Consider the following 19,140-nt stretch of genomic DNA (forward strand, 5'->3'; position numbering starts at 1 on the left):
AACACTGGTGATGACAACACTGGTGATGACAACAACACTGGTGATGACAACACTGGTGATGACAACACACAATGGTGATGACAAACACTGTCACTTCAACGAGCCAAAGTTATTGTAAATGTATAGCTAACACACATTATAGTTTTCAATAAAACTGTACAATCCCCCACAATGACTTAACTGTACAGAAAACAGTGTAGTTGTAGCTTGCGAACCTCAAGGTTGATGGTTCAGGTGGTTGACCACCATTCCTTCACTCAGTCCTCATATTCCTTTCATGAGTTATACAGCTATACTGAACTCGTGTTTTCTCTCATAATAACCTCGCCTCACCTTACCTTGGCAGTGGTGGAGCAGCGGTCCTAATAACCAGCCAGCCTCATGCCCAGAGGATCCTCACACGCCCTCCTGCAGCCCGGCCTCATGAACACAAGGCAAATGCTGTTACTCCACCCGCCAAACCCACTGTTTACGAATGAAAGACTGTTTACAGACTGGTCTGAGGACGGGTTGGTGTTCGAGGCGAGGGCACACGCTCGGGCGGGGGGTGCGAAACACTCGGGTAATTAAAGTAACACTTTAATGATCATGGTGGCTTGGTACACTCAGAACACCTGCTGTAACATCCACACAATGTCAACATATCAATTTACAGTTTTAAGCTTAAGCTTCTAATTGTCTGCTACAGCGGGGTTAGGAATAACATGAAAGGAGTCATTATTGACCAATAACACGCCCACAATGCCTCTGACGTCATGATTGCTAGCTTGTAATTGGCCAACGACACGAGTAATTTGCCAATCCGATTTTTGCCATTTTCAATCGGGAATGACTTTACATAGCAAGGTTCGTTAATTGTTTTCGAAACCCAGCATTAATTAACAGTGAACCTCAACAGTGATCTTTGATGTGTGTAATGATGCCAAGGTCACACACATCCAGTCAAGTACATATTTCGGCCCTTTATCTAGTTATATTTTGTGTATTGTGAGGTGGGGACTCCTCACCCGGGGCTGCATGTTTAAATGCTGGTCTTACATAGATTGCATATAATGTTCTGAAGGCCTCTCTATGTGCCTGAAAACAAGTTTGACACTTGCCAACCTCACACATGTTGCAGATGTTATATTGATGAGTTCCTCGGGTGCCTGCAGGCTTGTCACGCCCACACCTTCCTCGCTCAATGTTGTCTCTGCTTGAGCGGGTCCACCTCCACCTTCTGGTGGCCGGGCCGCAGTACCCGGGCAACCAGCCGTACAGTCAGGTGTGCCCGGGAGACCAGGAGCCAGATTCACGAAAGCACTTACGCAAACATTTACGAACCTGTACATCTTTTCTCAATCTTTGGCGGCTTTGTTTCCAATTATTAAACAGTTAATGAGCTCCGAAGCACCAGGAGGCTGTTTATAACAATAACAACAGTTGAATGGGAAGTTTTCATGCTTGTAAACTGTTTAATAAATGTAACCAAAGCCGCCAAAGATTGAGGAAAGATGTACACGTTCGTAAGTACTTGCGTAAGTGCTTTCGTGAATCTGGGCCCCAGCCTACCTCCTCCTTACTTAGGAGAGTGAGGAAAGAATAGACGGCTGAGCAGCAGGTTGTGTCACCTGCTGCTCAGCGCCTAGCAACAACAACAACAAACATGGTAGCTTTATTTACACTTATTAAACAGTTTACGAGCTCTGAAGCGCTGCGAGGTTGTTTATAACAATAACAACCTTGGGTTGTGAAGTTTCCAAGCTCGCAAACTGCTTAATAAATGTAAACAAAGCCTCCGTGATTAAGGAAATATGTAGAGGTTTTGTTTGGGGTTGTGTAAACGGTTGACGAACCCTGGCTGGTAATGGGAGGACTTGGGAGAGAGTGTACTCTCACTCACGGCCAGGATTCAACAAACCTTTGCTCAATCGCTTACGAAACCTGTACATCTTTCCTCGATGTTTGGCGGATTTGTCGACATGTATTAAGCAGTTTACGAGCCTGGAAACTTGCCACTCAGATGTTATTGTTGTTATACACAGCCCTTGGTGCTTCGTAGCTCATCAGGGGTTTGTGCACGCCGCCATCACTCAGGGAAGATGTAATGTTGGCAGGTACTTGCCTAGCTGATTCATGAACCAGCCCTGAGGTATGTAAGCGGACGAGGCACCTGTGTACCTCATTTTTACGGCCTACGCAAGCCTCTTGACTCACTTAATGTTCATGAATGTGTGTACCTGCCTACCTCACCACCCACCTCACACCACCACTCACCACGGCGGCGAACACCTCACCGATACTCCTCTCAGGGAGTGGCGGTGCCTCGTTCCTCTCATCTGTAATATGCCCAGCCTCCATATTCCCGCGTTGCTCAGTGGGTAACACTCAGAAAACTATATTTCTTTTGTGCGAGACGATATGTGGTAGTGAGAGAGTTCTTGCTATACCGTCCCTCACACCCTGGTGAGGGAGTGACGCCACCATCACACCCTGGTGAGGGAGTGACGCCACCATCACACCCTGGTGAGGGAGTGACGCCACCATCACACCCTGGTGAGGGAGTGACGCCACCATCACACCCTGGTGAGGGAGTGACGCCGCCATCACACCCTGGTGAGGGAGTGACGCCGCCATCACACCCTGGTGAGGGAGTGACGCCACCATCACACCCTGGTGAGGGAGTGACGCCACCATCACACCCTGGTGAGGGAGTGACGCCGCCATCACACCCTGGTGAGGGAGTGACGCCACCATCACACCCTGGTGAGGGAGGGTGGAGGTGTGGCGGCGTCCCTGGCAGAGTGGGCGGGAGAGGAGAGGAAGGTGGTGTCGGTGGCGTGGGAGGACCGGGAGATCCTTCGACCCTTCCTGAGGGAGTCGTCAGCGCCTGCCCCGAGGTCGAGGCTGGAGAGGTGGAGTCCTGGGTCGTCCTGACGCAGGCACCGCCACGCCCAGCACCGCCGGAGTGCCACCACCGCCGGCCACACCTGCAGAGGACACACCTGGTCACTACGGTGTCGTGTTGGGTATAAAGGAATACAGCTGGTTTAATGTAAGCATTGTATATATGCTGCTGCTTTGACAGGTGTGAGGGGGGTAGAGGCAGGTGTGTAGAGGTGGGTCTTACCTCTGAGGGGGCGGCAGACAAGAGGAGCCCGGGGTAGACACAGGTGAGGGCTGTGATCTTGAGCCAGTAAGCCACCACCTGAGGGACAGAGAGCAGGGGGGTTCTTAGTGCACGGAGGAGCACACAGGTCACGTCAAGGTCACAGCACGCGGCCACCTTGTCCTGTGTCTCTGGCATAGTTGGTCACTCTCTCACTCTCACTCTCTCTCACTCTCACTCTCCCACTCTCACTCTCCCACTCATATTATGATAATTACTTCCCTCTCCTTCACACTCTCGCTCACTTTATCACTCTCACTTGCTCTCTCTGGGTAATAATTTTAATTTGTTTACATCGTTGAGGACCTGAGCAAGCGACTCCATATTCCAGATGAGTCAAGTTACTTCTGGCTGAGATACTATGGAGCCCATCATGGTTCAGTCGGTAGCTCGTGTCCCTGATAGGTCTAGGGATGTTAGTTCGATCCCATAGTACAGCCCCAATGTTATATTTTTAATTAATTAAGGTGCCGTATTACGAAAATATGCAATAAATGAAAACTGGTTCGATTTCAATCAAACGTTTTTGACTAGTTTATATGAAATTGGGTTCATCTGGTCCAAGTCTTAGCATCGAAGCATAAATAGGAAGGTAGAAAAAATATTTAATTATGTGTCAAAAATTTTCCAAAATGATAAAAAATTAACATCAAACACCATTGTCAACTGTAATCATGTCTATGACTCTAAGCTATCACAATAGCATATAATATAATATTTTAATATTTAATTTTATGCAAAAAAAATTGATTTTGTTCTCGAATTTTGTTCTTTTTATTTTTTATCGGGCGATTTGCACGAAACTTGTACACCTTAGAGAACGTAAGTCTATCTGTAAGGGTGCAAAGTTTGGAGGAAATTGGTTGATGTCAACCTCAACCACAGGTGGCAGGATCTTTGACTTCATTCATTGTCAAGTAACATAAAATTGACACTACTCTTTCATTTGTTTTCAATTTACATGGAATTTACACATTATATGTAGAGTGAACAATCTCTATAAAACACTTTATTCCTAAGTTCATTTATTGATTTTATATATATTTCCAAACATGATATATTGGCATAAATTTAGGGGGAAACTTTGACTTTGTATTAGTAAAACTAAACATATTTTGGATAATACTTTTTACACAAATCCTTTATAACATGCCAATGTGGTTGATGAGTATCATAGAAATGATTTCATTTGAAACTTGCGGTTGTAATGAATTATTGAAAATGTGTAAAATTCGTTGAAAAAATAATCCTCCCTTTCTTTTTAGGCTGCGACCCTGAAACCTAGCACAGTTGCAACACTTTTTATATACAACAAGTAAAAAAAAGTTTGATTGAAATTGAACAACTTTTAATTTAATGTAATCCGGCCCCTTAAAGTCGCGTCACCATACTGAACCGTAACGGGCGTCACCATACTGAACCGTAACGGGCGTCACAATACTGTACCGTAACGGGCGTCACAATACTGTACCGTAACGGGCGTCACCATACTGTACCGTAACGGGCGTCACAATACTGTACCGTAACGAGCGTCACCATACTGTACCGTAACGAGCGTCACAATACTGTACCGTAACGGGCGTCACAACACTGTACCGTAACGGGCGTCACAATACTGTACCGTAACGAGCGTCACAACACTGTACCGTAACGGGCGTCACAACACTGTACCGTAACGGCGTCACAATACTGTACCGTAACAAGCGTCACCATACTGTACCGTAACGGGCGTCACAATACTGTACCGTAACGGGCGTCACAATACTGTACCGTAACGGCGTCACAATACTGTACAGTAACAAGCGTCACCATACTGTACCGTAACGGGCGTCACAACACTGTACCGTAACGGTCGTCACCATACTGTACCGTAACGGGCGTCACAACACTGTACCGTAACGGTCGTCACCATACTGTACCGTAACGGGCGTCACCTCTCCACAACCAACGTGATAAATAAAGTAATCTTTATTAAAGCCAAATTGTGACGGTTCAATACTGAGGTAGACAAGCTGTGGGTGAGTGGTGGTGCCAATTAACTGCTTCAAGGATATTCCCCAACAATTGGCATTAATTGGTTGTTGGTGAGATGCTTGTGATCTCTCAAACTGTGTTTATGGCTGAGGATGTATGCTGACACGTCTTAATTATGTGTGAGGTGAAAGAGCACCTCACACTGGACCACGCTGGACCACTGACCTTGGACCACACTGGAATCTGGCGCTGGGAGGCCTGGAGCATGAGCAGCCACGTGGTAGGGCAGCATGAGCAGTGCACACAGCAGCATGGCTCCGCACAACACGCTCATTCCCGCGCCAGATTTGAGCACCTGCAGCAGAGAGGTGGCTTAGTGTGGTTTGTGTGGAGAGGTGGCTTAGTGTGGTTTGTAGGTGGCTTAGTGTGTGGAGAGGTGGCTTAGTGTGGAGAGGTGGTTTAGTGTGTGGAGAGGTGGCTTAGTGTGTGGAGAGGTGGCTTAGTGTGGAGAGGTGGTTTAGTGTGTGGAGAGGTGGCTTAGTGTGTGGAGAGGTGGCTTAGTGTGGAGAGGTGGCTTAGTGTGTGGAGAGGTGGCTTAGTGTGTGGAGAGGTGGCTTAGTGTGGAGAGGTGGCTTAGTGTGTGGAGAGGTGGCTTAGTGTGTGGAGAGGTGGCTTAGTGTGGAGAGGTGGCTTAGTGTGTGGAGAGGTGGCTTAGTGTGTGGAGAGGTGGTTTAGTGTGTGGAGAGGTGGCTTAGTGTGTGGAGAGGTGGCTTAGTGTGTGGAGAGGTGGCTTAGTGTGGAGAGGTGGTTTAGTGTGTGGAGAGGTGGTTTAGTGTGTGGAGAGGTGGCTTAGTGTGTGGAGAGGTGGTTTAGTGTGTGGAGAGGTGGTTTAGTGTGTGGAGAGGTGGTTTAGTGGAGAGGCTGACGTGTGGCATTGTAACGGCGGGAGGGGGAAGTAACTCTTTTTTTTTTGTCCATTCCGCCCCCAGTTAAATATTCTAGGATTCTCCCAGAGTTCCTACTGCAACCTCTTCTAGTTGAACACTTTGTAACCCTGGTATTTTGATTACCTAGGGTGCTACACCCACAAGGTATTGTACCTTGATCAGCTACCCGCAACTCTAGAGAACACTTTGAACATTTCACTGCCACGAACATATAAGAGAAACGAAAGGAAAGAAATGCATAATGACGTAATTAGTGAGGGTTTGGGGTAAGGGAAGTAGGGAGGAGTGGAGGAGTAAGGAGTGTCGTCAGGTGAAAGGGAAAGTGGGAGAGAGGCGGAGGGAGAGGAGAAGGAGTAGGGTAGAGGTAGAAGGGTAGAGAAGTAGAAGTAGAAATTGCTGCCACCAATCCATTCTAGTTCATTACATACACGACAAGGAATGGAACTTTTCTGTACTTTTAAGCTGTTAACAAATGTCATTAATATCATGTTTCATCTGTATCATAATCTTGTTTCATGTACCACTCTAACCAGGTACGCATATGTAATAAGTAAACTCAGAGGCTTTCTCGCCTCAACTCACAAAGATCTAGGGAACCAAATTAAAGACAATTTAAACAAGTTAATCAACATATATTTAAGCAATGATAAGTAGCATCATTCAAGCACTCGAACTGAAGGTTCACTCTGTCAGCATTACTATACAACGTGAGTCATTACACAAGAATTCGAGACCACTACAGTCCATCTACCCCTGATCATCACCCAACACTAGTAAACACGACTAAGTCACCTTAACGTTCAACTCACCGAGGACTGAGCCTAATTGGGATAGAGAGGGAGTGGAGGGTGTTGACAGGCAGAGTCCCCACCCAGCCGGACAGCCTGACTGGCTGCTCTTCACTGCTCTGCTCTGCTCCTGTTGTGCTGTCTCTATCCTATTGCTCTTGAGTGTACAGTACTCTGGGTATTTATTGGGGACCAACTAGCTACCTCCGCCCACAAGTGGATAGCCCAGGCCCTTTTCCGAGCCACACCTTACGGCGGCTTGTTTGAAGGACAAACCCGGCTATCAGGCTACAATTATCAGATTAGCAGATGCCAGGTCAGATCACACGACCTGACCACAGGTCGACTTGAGGTCATTAACACTTATAGGTGTGAGTTTCTTAATTACTAGGGGCAGCCAACCTAGCGCCTCTCAAAATCTTGTCTGTGACTCCTGTACTATGTATATATATTAAATACAAAACACCTTTACGGTGTTACATCTCCCCTTCTCCCCAAAATAAGTTTTTTGCTACACTGCTAAAGCAAGTAAGCTGTGTGCGACAACTTTAACAACATAAAAATCCATCCTACTCTAAAAATGAAATATGTAGACAGACGTCCAGAATCTCTGGCTGGCGACATTACTGCTTGGTCTTGTAGATAATCTTGTGACACGTTTCCTCAACACAACTGCCTCCGTCGCTTCTCCGTCGTCAACGTACAACAACGTCGCGGTCAACCAGGAAGCCGTTACTTCTGGCACTGCGCACAGGACCGTGAAATTCGGTTGTCCCAGCCGATCTGTAATTGGCCCTACGTCAGTCACCATGAGAGACGTACATTGGGGTTCTTCACAGCTATAGGGACTACAAGTTTCAAAACCTCCATATAGTTGGCACTGTAGAAATCCCATCCTATTTTTGGCCTCCCTGTTGTTCCAGCACGCCTCCTTCAGAGTCACTTTTGACAGACTAATCAAGTCTGCACGACACAGGAGGAATCACTCAACAGAGCGACATGCTTGCCGGAGCGACGGCCAGTTAAGGCAAACGATCCTGTCTTGCAAATACGCTCCATGCAATGATGCTGATGCCAGCAAGGGACACTAGGCATTGTGTCTCACTCAGCTTGGTCTTATCTGCTTTTTCTTTCTTCTCTCTTCTTTCTTCTCTCTTCCTCCTCCCATGGGTCTTTGACAAGTGACCTGGGGTCCATTGGGGTCCGTCCGTCCTGGGGTCCATCGTCGTGGTGGTGAGGAACTCCCGTGAGTGTGGTACAAGGCAGCCGCCTTCCTCTCGGGTCTGGCTCGGGTCTCCTGCCTGGCGGCACCCTCGCTAATGACCACCATTATCATGCACCTGGAACACCTTGGCACTTTAATGTGTTGTGCTCTTCTCTCTCTCTCTCTCTCTCGTTCCTAGTCCTTTATTGCTCCTCTGCCACAATTCCATTAACATAATTGCCAGTTGCACCATAACTGCCGTGGGATAATGACCACCAATAATATTCGGGTGCAGACACATTGACTCACCGTAATATATGCCGTGTAACTCTCCAGGACTCCGTAATCCAGGTCTTTACCCTGGAGTAGGTTAGGAAGACCGTCGCTGGAAGAGTGTACTGTGTAGGACCTCTTTACACCCTCAGTAACGTCGAGCCACGCCCACATACACAGAGCCACGCCCACATACACAGAGCTACGCCCACATACACAGAGCCACGCCCACATACACAGAGCTACGCCCACATACACAGACCCACGCCCACATACACACGGACACAGAGCCAGGCAAGTGTAGGGCCAAGCACGCCCACACAAGCTAAGCCAGGCCTCACCCTCGGGGACACGCACTTCATGGAGGCCGACCACGATCTCTGGCACAAGAGATATCAGCCCACTATAGTGTTCCAACGGCTTCCTGCGGGTGATGGGCGGGTGTCAGGCGGGTGCCGGGCGGGTGACGGGCGGGTGCCGGGCGGGTGACGGGCGGGTGACGAGGGAGGGCGTCACAGGGCGGGAGAGAGAGACTCAGGGGTCAGGGGAGAGACGTGATCACAACATCACCTGTAATGTGTTCGTGGATTTATGTTGTTATTTTTATGTTGCTTTTGTGTGTGCGCGCGCGCACGTGCACGCCTCCTGCATGTCCGTGGAAGCGTTGAGCCTCAGCTCCCAAGCCCCGCTTTACAAACATTTTGGTGTTTAATCCCATAACTGTTTGGTATCAGATTTAAATTTAAAATTGTGTATTAAGCTCCTTTCAAGGCCTTTGAACTACTTTGTCAACTTCGTCTAGAATGGTATGTCGTTGTCATCCCCCACCCCTGTTCTTCCTCTCTTTCGGTATGGTGAAGTCCTAGATCACTCAGTCCTTCCTCGTAGCTCAGTCCCTTCACCTCAGAGCCTAGTCTTGTTGCATATCGTTGGAGCTTTTGTTTACAATACAGCCAACACACTGTACTGGCTGAGGGCTTCCTCCTGGCTGGGGTTCCAAAGTGGGGACAGTGAGCTCCAGTTGGTCTTACCTTGAATATAACACTTGAAAGGCTCCTTTGCACAAGTTCCTCAAAACTATTTGGACATCGGCCAGTTAATCACATGCCGCTAGCAATATTCTGTGATGTGGACTTCCGGTATTAACCTATGACCCCTGGTACGTCTCTAGGGTCCCGCTACACACATCTGTGACCCCTGGTACGTCTCTAGGGTCCCGCTACACACATCTGTGACCCCTGGTACGTCTCTAGGGTCCCGCTACACACATCTGTGACCCCTGGTACGTCTCTAGGGTCCCGGTACACACATCTGTGACCCCTGGTACGTCTCTAGGGTCCCGCTACACACATCTGTGACCCCTGGTACGTCTCTAGGGTCCCGGTACACACATCTGTGACCCCTGGTACGTCCCTAGGGTCCCACTACACACATCTGTGACCCCCAACTCACAAGAATGACCTCAGACGAGCACCAATTAGCTCTGAGGAGTACCTGTGAGCACGGAACCAGTAGCCCTCCTGGAGGCTACATATGCTTCACGACAGGTACGTGAGAGAGTTACACATGTTACCACTTCCTCCTGAAAGTAACCCTATTCTGGACACCCTTGTCACCCGAGCCACCACTGTGCTGACGTTACCATGGGAGCCCCTGAGTGAGGGGGCCGGGGTCGGTGCAAACACCGGTGCAGGATGCAGAGGGCGGCACACACACGTGATCAGCACCGGCAGGCTAACGTAGCACGCGTCTGGATCACTGTGTAGGTCAGAATGTGCGTCGACACGGGGTCCAGCACGCATACCCCACAGTCCTGTTGGATCACAGGGTAGAGCACACAGGTTAGACGGGGTGATACACAAGATGCGGGGGGGGGGGGGGGTGTTGCTGGGAAGGGGGGAGTCTTGAAAAGATAAACACTGGGGTGGCACAGTCTTACAGAGACACGCAGGGGACAAGGGTCAGTGACACACAGGGGACAGGGTCGGTGACACACAGAGGACAGGGTCAGTGACCACAGAGGACAGGGTCGGTGACACACAGGGGACTGGGTTCGGTGACACACAGGGGGACAGGGTCGGTGACACACAGGGGACAGGGTCGGTGACACACAGGGGACAGGGTCGGTGACACACAGGGGACAGGGTTTATAAAGTTAACATAGACGTTGCAGACAGTTCATGATAACTGTACAGAGGTATCATAAGCAGGTACGTACACGAGAACACACACACACACACACACACACACACACACACACACACACACACACACACACACACACACACACACACACACACACACACACACACACACACACAACTGGAACACTCTAATAAGCCTCCACCACTATACACCACGTGCCACCAGCCCGGTGCAGGTGCCACCACACACCCTTAACAAGCTTGTCACACCTCACACCTACAAAAGCCATCCCATAACGAGCCGCAGAGACACCTGAGAAGAAACCATTAACGACTCAGACACACACACCTGTAAGAGCGGTGAGGAGGAGGAGGAACACCCACCTACCTGAGACGTAGCCATACTCGGCCCAGCCATAGATGGGGCCAGAGACCTCGATGAGGAGGAGGAACCAGGACGCCGCACAGCACCACGGTCAGGTTGATCAGCGAGAAGGTCAGCGTGTGCTCGTGCGGCGAGGCGAACTTCACGTATCTGTCGGTGGACACCCCCAGCGTCACTCAACCTCAACTGGGAAGCTTCTGCTGCTTGCACAGTCAACTGGGCTGGGTTAGCTAGTTGCACAGTCAACTGGGAAGGTTCTGCTGCTTGCACGTCAACTGGGATGGGTTAGCTAGTTGCACAGTCAACTGGGAAGCTTCTGCTGCTTGCACAGTCAACTGGGATGGGTTAGGTAGTTGCACAGTCAACTGGGAAGGTTCTGCTGCTTGCACAGTCAACTGGGATGGGTTAGCTAGTTGCACAGTCAACTGGGAAGCTTCTGCTGCTTGCACAGTCAACTGGGATGGGTTAGCTAGTTGCACAGTCAACTGGGAAGGTTCTGCTGCTTGCACAGTCAACTGGGAAGGTTCAGCTGCTTGCACAGTCAACTGGGATGAGTCAGCTGCTTGTACAGTCACCTGGGAAGGGTCAGCTAGTTGCACAGTCACCTGGGAAGGGTCAGCTAGTTGCACAGTCACCTGGGAAGGGTCAGCTTGTTGCACAGTCAACTGGGAAGGGTCAGCTAGTTGCACAGTCAACTGGGAAGGGTCAGCTTGTTGCACAGTCAACTGGGAAGGGTCAGCTAGTTGCACAGTCAACTGGGAAGGGTCAGCTTGTTGCACAGTCAACTGGGAAGGGTCAGCTAGTTGCACAGTCAACTGGGAAGGGTCAGCTAGTTGCACAGTCAACTGGGAAGGGTCAGCTTGTTGCACAGTCAACTGGGAAGGGTCAGCTTGTTGCACAGTCAACTGGGAAGGGTCAGCTTGTTGCACAGTCAACTGGGAAGGGTCAGCTAGTTGCACAGTCAACTGGGAAGGGTCAGCTTGTTGCACAGTCAACTGGGAAGGGTCAGCTTGTTGCACAGTCAACTGGGAAGGGTCAGCTAGTTGCACAGTCAACTGGGAAGGGTCAGCTAGTTGCACAGTCAACTGGGAAGGGTCAGCTTGTTGCACAGTCAACTGGGAAGGGTCAGCTTGTTGCACAGTCAACTGGGAAGGGTCAGCTTGTTGCACAGTCAACTGGGAAGGGTCAGCTAGTTGCACAGTCAACTGGGAAGTGTTAATGATTTGACTAGCTGATTTGACTTGACTAGTTAATGATAGTGACTAGCTGTTGTACTCTGCTGTACTGTACAAGCAAGTCCTTCAGCGGAACAAGGAGAATCACAAAGCAGACAATTTAGGATTTGACAGACAATGAATCTGGGATGTGGACACTCTTTTGGACTAGCCTTTGGACGGGAAAGATTTGGACGGGCTTACTCTGGTGCAGTGGTAGCACATTCGACCCGAGCCTTGAGAGCGACTTAGTCCGGGATCGAGTCCTGGCCAGGAAGGATTTACTGGGCGCCAATTTTTAATAATAATAATTTTATTTACAAGAAAATACAATGGATTTGTGAGATTACATAATATTGGTATTGTCCCATTCTTACAAAGCCACTAATACACATAGCGTTTCAGGAGAGGTCCTTAATCTAACAGATCAGGAAAGATGAAAGGTACATTGTAGTAAAGTTTATATCAACATATAACTACAATATAAGTGGACATTATGGTTGTTAACTGTTCGCCTCTGTTTACCCAGCGGTAATTTGGTATCAGGTTGTTAACCAATTAGCGGGGTGGTGTGTCGGGGAGGACACTACTAAGGCTAAGGGGAGCCGGTCGGCCGAGCGGACAGCACACTGGACTTGTGATCCTGTGGTTCCCGGGTTCGATCCCGGGCGCCGGCGAGAAACACTGGGCAGAGTTTTCTCTCACCCTATGCCCCCTGTTACCTAGCAGTACAATAGGTACCTGGTTGTTAGTTAGCTGTCACGAGCTGCTTCCTGGGGGTGGAGGCCTGGTCGAGGACCGGGCCGCGGGGACACTAAAAAGCCCCGAAATCATCTCAAGATAAAGCTTACCAGGAGCTGTGGGAAGGGAAAGCTCTCAGCCTGCTAACAGAAGTCACAAACCGTCCACTCCTGTACACAACTATGTAAACAGAATATATATACAAGTTTTTTACCAATAACCAAGGATTGGTTGAGAGCAGCTGAGTGGCAACGATTTGACAATACCCAAGATGAATTGGTGCCATTATTGGCAAATTAAATTCGTCATTCGGGGACCAATTCAACACCAGAACAACATTTCCACGCAATAAGATTTCAAATGGTCGCTTTAGCACAAATTGGATATCGGAAAACGTTAAATTAGAATTAGTTGAGCTTAGACCCACTTCTCTAATTAAAACAAATAAAAGTCTCAACAGTCAATATGCAGATCATTTAATTAAGTTTCACACCAGGAGGGGGATCATGTTTAATTACCAACCATAAAAATACTCTTAAAGTATTCAGATGAGTATCAATGAGTGAGCCACACTGTGTACTCCCAGGTGTGACCGAGGGTGTGACCTCTACACTCTGTCGCCTCTACACTCTGTCACCTCCTCTCACTTGTCACCTTATTGACCTGACGCTCTGGTAACGTTCTCAACTGGTAGTGTGTTGGCGTGGTCACTTGATGACTTACTGCTTGATGACTTACTGGCTTGGTGAGAATCTGGCTTGATGACTTACTGGCTTGGTGAGTTGATGACGTGCTGGCTTGGTGACCTGCTGACCTGCTGACCTACTGGTTTGGAGATCTGCTTGGTGATCTGCTGGTTTCGTGACCTGGTGCTTTGATGACTTTCTGACTTGATGACTTACTGGCTTGGGTGACCTTGTGGGTGGGACACTGCGTCACCATCTCAAGGTGAAGAAAGGTGAAGAAAATCTTGCCGCCACTAACGCTTATGGCCGACCAGGGAAGAGGGACGCTCAAGCGCTTATAAAATGGCCGACATCAAAGGCACCCACAACACTGAACCATTTGCGACGAAAGGTGTAATAAACCATTTCATTGCCTTCAGAGCAGCCAGTGGGGGATATACTTGGCGCAATTTGCCCGTTGTGTCCTTCTAAAGTGTGGCAAACGACCTCACAAAGGAAAACTGCAAAATATTTGTCCATTATATATGATATATCAAAGTGTTCCAGAAGCTAAACTGCGTTGGATAATGGCGGGTTAGAGGCGGGAGGACAGCTGGAACTGGATGAGGCCGGGCTACACAACAACAGCCTCACGTTGCTGGAACAATATATAGTTGTGATCTGGAGCCGAGGACGTGGTTCCCTCCACCACTGTTGTACCTCCATTGTGTTGGCAGCCTCCAGGGTGCCGCCCACACACACGCCTCCACCTCCAGGCCTCCGCAACACAAGTCTACATTAAGCTGGAATCCAATACTGAGGCCTCGCAATGGAAACAATTGTTGTACCAGGGACCTGGTGGGGGACGTACCTCTCGACAGCAGCACGGCGGTGTACCAGGGACCTGGTGGGGACGTACCTCTCGACAGCAAGCACGGCCGGTTGTACCAGGGACCTGTGCGTGGACGTACCTCTCGACAGCGAGCACGGCGGTGTACCAGGGACCTGTGGTGGACGTACCTCTCGACAGCGAGCACGGCGGGATGTACCCAGGGACCTGGTGGGAGGACTCTACCCTCTCGACAGCGAGTACACGGCGGTGTACCAGGGACCTGGTGGGGGACGTACCCTTCTCGACAGCGAGCGAGCACGGCGGTGTAGCACAGGGACCCTGGTGGCGGGACGTACCCTCTCGACAGCGAGCCCGGCGGTGTGACCGGGGGACCTGAGTGTTGGACGTCACCTCTCGACAGCGAGCACGGCGGTGTACGTCAGGGACCTGGTGGGGGACGTACCTTCTCGACACCGAGCACGGCGGTGTACCAGGGACCTGGTGGGGGACGTACCTCCTCGACACCGTAGCACGGGGGGGGGCCGGTGTACCAGGGACCTGGGTGGGGGGACGTACCCTCTCGACATGCAAGCACGGCGGTGTACCAGGGACCTGGTGGGTGGGACGTACCTCTCGACAGCGAGCACGGCGGTGTAACCCAGGGACCTGGTGGAGGGAAAGTACCTCTCGACAGCAAGCACGGCGGTGTACCAGGGACCTGGTGGTGGACGTACCTCTCGACAGCGAGCACGGCGGTGTACCAGAGGGAGAGCAGACAGAGCAGGTTGAGGAGGAAGCCTTGTACTTGGCACAGTGACCCTCGCGCCGGGTACTCCCCTGTAACACAACAATACTTATTATGGTTGAGAGTGTCGTGTAGGTCAGTATGGAGGGTGTGGCTGGCAGGGGGGGTATACAGGGTGTGATTGGCAGGGGGGTATACAGGGTGAGGCTGGCAGGGAGGTATACAGGGTGTGGCTGGCAGGGGGGGGGGGTATAAAGAGAGGGGGTTGGTAGGACCTTCGCCACCTTCCCTTCATGTCTGTAACCATCTCCACTCGCCTATGTCTTCGTCAATTAATAAACTCCACACGACAAACAACATTTAATCATATATAAAATAATAAGCTCGATGAATCTCAGTGAAGATGGAGTCTGGTATTTGGCGACATTGGAAATATGTGTAATTTATCACATGATGTAAAGGAAGGGGGTGGGAAAGGGTATTACGGCGACGCACCTATGACCATCCCCGGACAAAGACCAGTCACCCCGCAAAGTTTGGTGAGGCTAGCCCCAAGCATCTGGCCCCCAACCTCGAACAGGCACACAAACAGATATTATCTTTTATAAATATAGATTGCTAGCAGAACCGGACATTGGTAAAGCGTCAAACACCTGAGGTTCTTAATTACAGCACAAACACAAAAGGCAAGAGACCAAGCAGTAAGCAGAGTGGGGGGGGGGGGGGTCACCGCCCCCCACGCAGGGGTGGAGAATGACACGTGACTCCTGGGCCAGGGTGGGAGAGGCTAGATGCTGTGCCCGCTGGGGGAGGCGGCTGATACACAGCTCCAAATTAACAAAACCAATTATATTCTGGAGCAGAGAGAGAGCGGCGGGAAAATAAGAGAAGGGTGAGAGGGGGGGGGGAGGGGTGCTTGGGGGAGAGGGGGGGGAGTATTAACACAGCGTGTCCATCGCTCACGCTCTGATCTCCGGGTCCAGGCACGTCCTGTGAAGTCAGTCACGGTGGGGGTGAGGAGAGGGAGTGAGTGTGAGGGTAGGGAGTGGGTGTGAGGGGCAGGGAGTGGGTGTGAGGACAGGGAGTGGGTGTGAGGGTAGGGAGTGAGTGTGAGGGCAGGGAGTGAGTGTGAGGGCAGGGAGTGAGTGTGAGGGGCAGGGAGTGAGTGTGAGGGCAAGGGAGTGAGTGTGAGGGCAGGGAGTGAGTGTGGGGGCAGCAGTGAGTGCATTATATAGTAGCCACAAGAGTAACACCAGCCCGGTGCGGCTGGTAGTACACAGGGTCAACACGCCTGGTGCGGCTGGTATATGACAGGAGTGACGCCCTACAGGTTGGGGCCGCCTGGCCGGCCCAGAGCGCAGCCGCCACCCGCAGGCAACACTGTGGCTTTAATCCCGTCCCTATTAATACTGGATTTACTTTGAGCATCCAACAGCTGCCGGCTAGACAAGCTCAGTGTTAGTGTTGGGCCAGATGCTGATTGCAGTTGTTCTCAAGGCATGTGGAGCAAGGTATTATGTATTGGGGAGTTGTTTTTGTCGTATAATAAAGGCAGAGGTGCGATAGGAAGGCCCACTATGCTGTAAGCGTCGGGGCCTCCAGTGTGAGAGTGAGAGAGGGAGAGTTTACTCACCTAGTTGTGCTTGCGGCGGTTGAGCTCTGGCTCTTTGGGCTCGCCTCTTGACTGTCAATCAATCAACTGATTATTATTTTTGTTTTTCTACATACACACACACGCAGGCAGCAGCCCGTAGCAGCTTCTAGCTTCCAGGTACTTATTTACTATTAGATAAACAGGTGCATCAGGGTGAAAGAAACTTTGCCCATTTGTTTCCGCCTCCACCGGGGATCGGTCGGTGAGTGTGAGTGTGAGGGAGAGTGTGAGATAGAGGGAGTGAGTGTGAGTGTGAGAGGGAGAGTGTGAGATAGAGGGAGTGAGTGTGAGTGTGAGAGGGAGAGTGTGAGATAGAGGGAGTGAGTGTGAGTGTGAGAGGGAGAGTGTGAGATAGAGGGAGTGAGTGTGAGATAGAGGGAGTGAGTGTGAGTGTGAGAGGGAGAGTGTGAGATAGAGGGAGTGAGTGTGAGATAGGAGGGAGTGAGTGTGAGTGTGAGAGGGAGAGTGTGAGATAGAGGGAGTGAGTGTGAGTGTGAGATAGAGGGAGTGAGTGTGAGTGTGAGAGTGTGAGATAGAGGGAGTGAGAGGACGGGTGAGAGTGTTCACCCTGGTAAGGTTCCACTGAGTTTAGTCACCCGTTTTCATTATTATATTTACATAAAACATTTTATATACATTTATAATCAACATCATTTTCCTCCATTTCTTGTGACATTGTGTGACTCAGTGTCTCTCCAGTTTCACTCTGTGTCCCGTTTGTATTCTGTTCCTCAGTTTGAATATTGTTGTTCTTCTTTGTCAATTCCCCTTTGAAATTTGTATGTCGTTATCATGTCTGCTTTATTCCTTCTTCCGTCAAGTGTGGTGAGTCCCAGGTCCCACAGCCTTTCTTCACAGCTCAACATCCTTAGATAAGGAACGAATCGTGATGAATATCTGTCGTCCTTATCTAGCTTTATTTTGTTTCTTTAGGTAAGGGAATCCAGTCTCGCCCACACCTCATATTCATACACATCTGGGAGTCGGTGGCCGAGCGGACAACACGCTGGGCACGTGATCCTGTGGCCCCGTGTTCGATCCCGGGCACCGATGGGCAGAGTTTCTTTCACCCTATGCCCCTGTTACCTAGCAGTAAATAGGTACCTGGGAGTTAGTCTGCTGTCACGGGCTGCTTCCTGGTGTGTGTGTGTGTGTGTGGTGTGAAAAAAAGTTGTAATAGAAACAATTGATTGACAGTTGAGAGGCGGGCCGAAAGAGCAGAGCTCAACCCCCGCAAGCACAACTATATTCATACACATATTTAGGATGTATAACAGCAACATTTACCAGCCTTTCTCTAAATATACACGTTTCCTTAAAATTATTGGATCAGTAGACATTTTGTTGTCTAATGTTATTGACAGTTATGGCCGTAGTCTCTGTTATGTTTGTGTAGTATTTGAAGTAGTATAAACAGCAATACAAATTATGCTAATAATATAACCCCAGCAACAATATGAGTGACGTAAATACAGTTATAATTATAGAAATAACAAAACAATGACAACAAAAGCTGCTCAGAAATATGGTCAACAGAAGCCAGCAAGGCGGGAGGAGCCGAGCGTGGCCGAGCCTGCTGTGTTGACCCGCCTCACCTCCCGCCTGCCTTGTTGTTGTTGTTGTTGTGGTTGTTGTTGTTGTTGTGGTTGTGGTTGTTTTTGTTGTGGTTGTTTTTGTTGTGGTTGTTGTTGTGGTTGTTGTTGTTGTGGTTGTTGTTGTTGTGGTTGTTGTTGTTGTGGTTGTTTTTGTTGTGGTTGTTGTTGTTGTTGTTGTTGTGGTTGTTGTTGTTGTTGTTGTTGTTGTTGTTGTTGTTGTTGTGGTTGTTGTTGTTGTTGTGGTTGTGGTTGTTGTTGTTGTGGTTGTTGTGGTTGTTGTTGTTGTGGTTGTTGTTGTTGTGGTTGTTTTTGTTGTGGTTGTTGTGGTTGTTGTTGTTGTGGATGTTGTTGTTGTTGTTGTTGTTGTGGTTGTTGTTGTTGTTGTTGTTGTGGTTGTTGTTGTGGTTATGGTTGTTGTTGTGGTTGTTGTTGTTGTGGTTGTTGTGGTTGTTGTTGTGGTTGTTGTTGTTGTGGTTGTTTTTGTTGTGGTTGTTTTTGTTGTGGTTGTTGTTGTTGTTGTGGTTGTTGTTGTTGTTGTTGTTGTTGTGGTTGTTGTTGTTGTGGTTGTTTTTGTTGTGGTTGTTTTTGTTGTGGATGTTGTTGTTGTTGTTGTTGTGGTTGTTGTTGTTGTTGTTGTTGTGGTTGTTGTTGTTGTGGTTGTTTTTGTTGTGGTTGTTGTGGTTGTTGTTGTTGTGGATGTTGTTGTTGTTGTTGTTGTGGTTGTTGTTGTTGTTGTTGTTGTGGTTGTTGTTGTGGTTATGGTTGTTGTTGTGGTTGTTGTTGTTGTGGTTGTTGTGGTTGTTGTTGTTGTGGTTGTTGTTGTGGTTGTTG

The 19,140-nt window shown here is 49.3% G+C and overlaps 1 protein-coding gene across 1 annotated transcript in view; it reads right to left on the bottom strand.

Annotated features, from left to right (window-relative positions):
• Positions 1–563: 563 nt before the first annotated feature.
• LOC123747000 (N-arachidonyl glycine receptor) overlaps positions 564–19,140 on the bottom strand; it is a 40,477-nt gene continuing 21,900 nt past the window's right edge. Inside the window, 9 exon segments of the mRNA XM_069317335.1 lie at positions 564–2,969; positions 3,110–3,187; positions 5,348–5,395; positions 5,397–5,494; positions 9,977–10,081; positions 10,084–10,147; positions 10,859–10,927; positions 10,929–11,013; positions 15,050–15,152. Coding sequence (XP_069173436.1) covers positions 2,736–2,969; positions 3,110–3,187; positions 5,348–5,395; positions 5,397–5,494; positions 9,977–10,081; positions 10,084–10,147; positions 10,859–10,927; positions 10,929–11,013; positions 15,050–15,152 — 884 coding nt within the window. The 3' untranslated portion in view covers positions 564–2,735.

This window comes from Procambarus clarkii, chromosome 87, assembly GCF_040958095.1.
Source record: "Procambarus clarkii isolate CNS0578487 chromosome 87, FALCON_Pclarkii_2.0, whole genome shotgun sequence".
Taxonomy (NCBI): domain Eukaryota; kingdom Metazoa; phylum Arthropoda; class Malacostraca; order Decapoda; family Cambaridae; genus Procambarus; species Procambarus clarkii.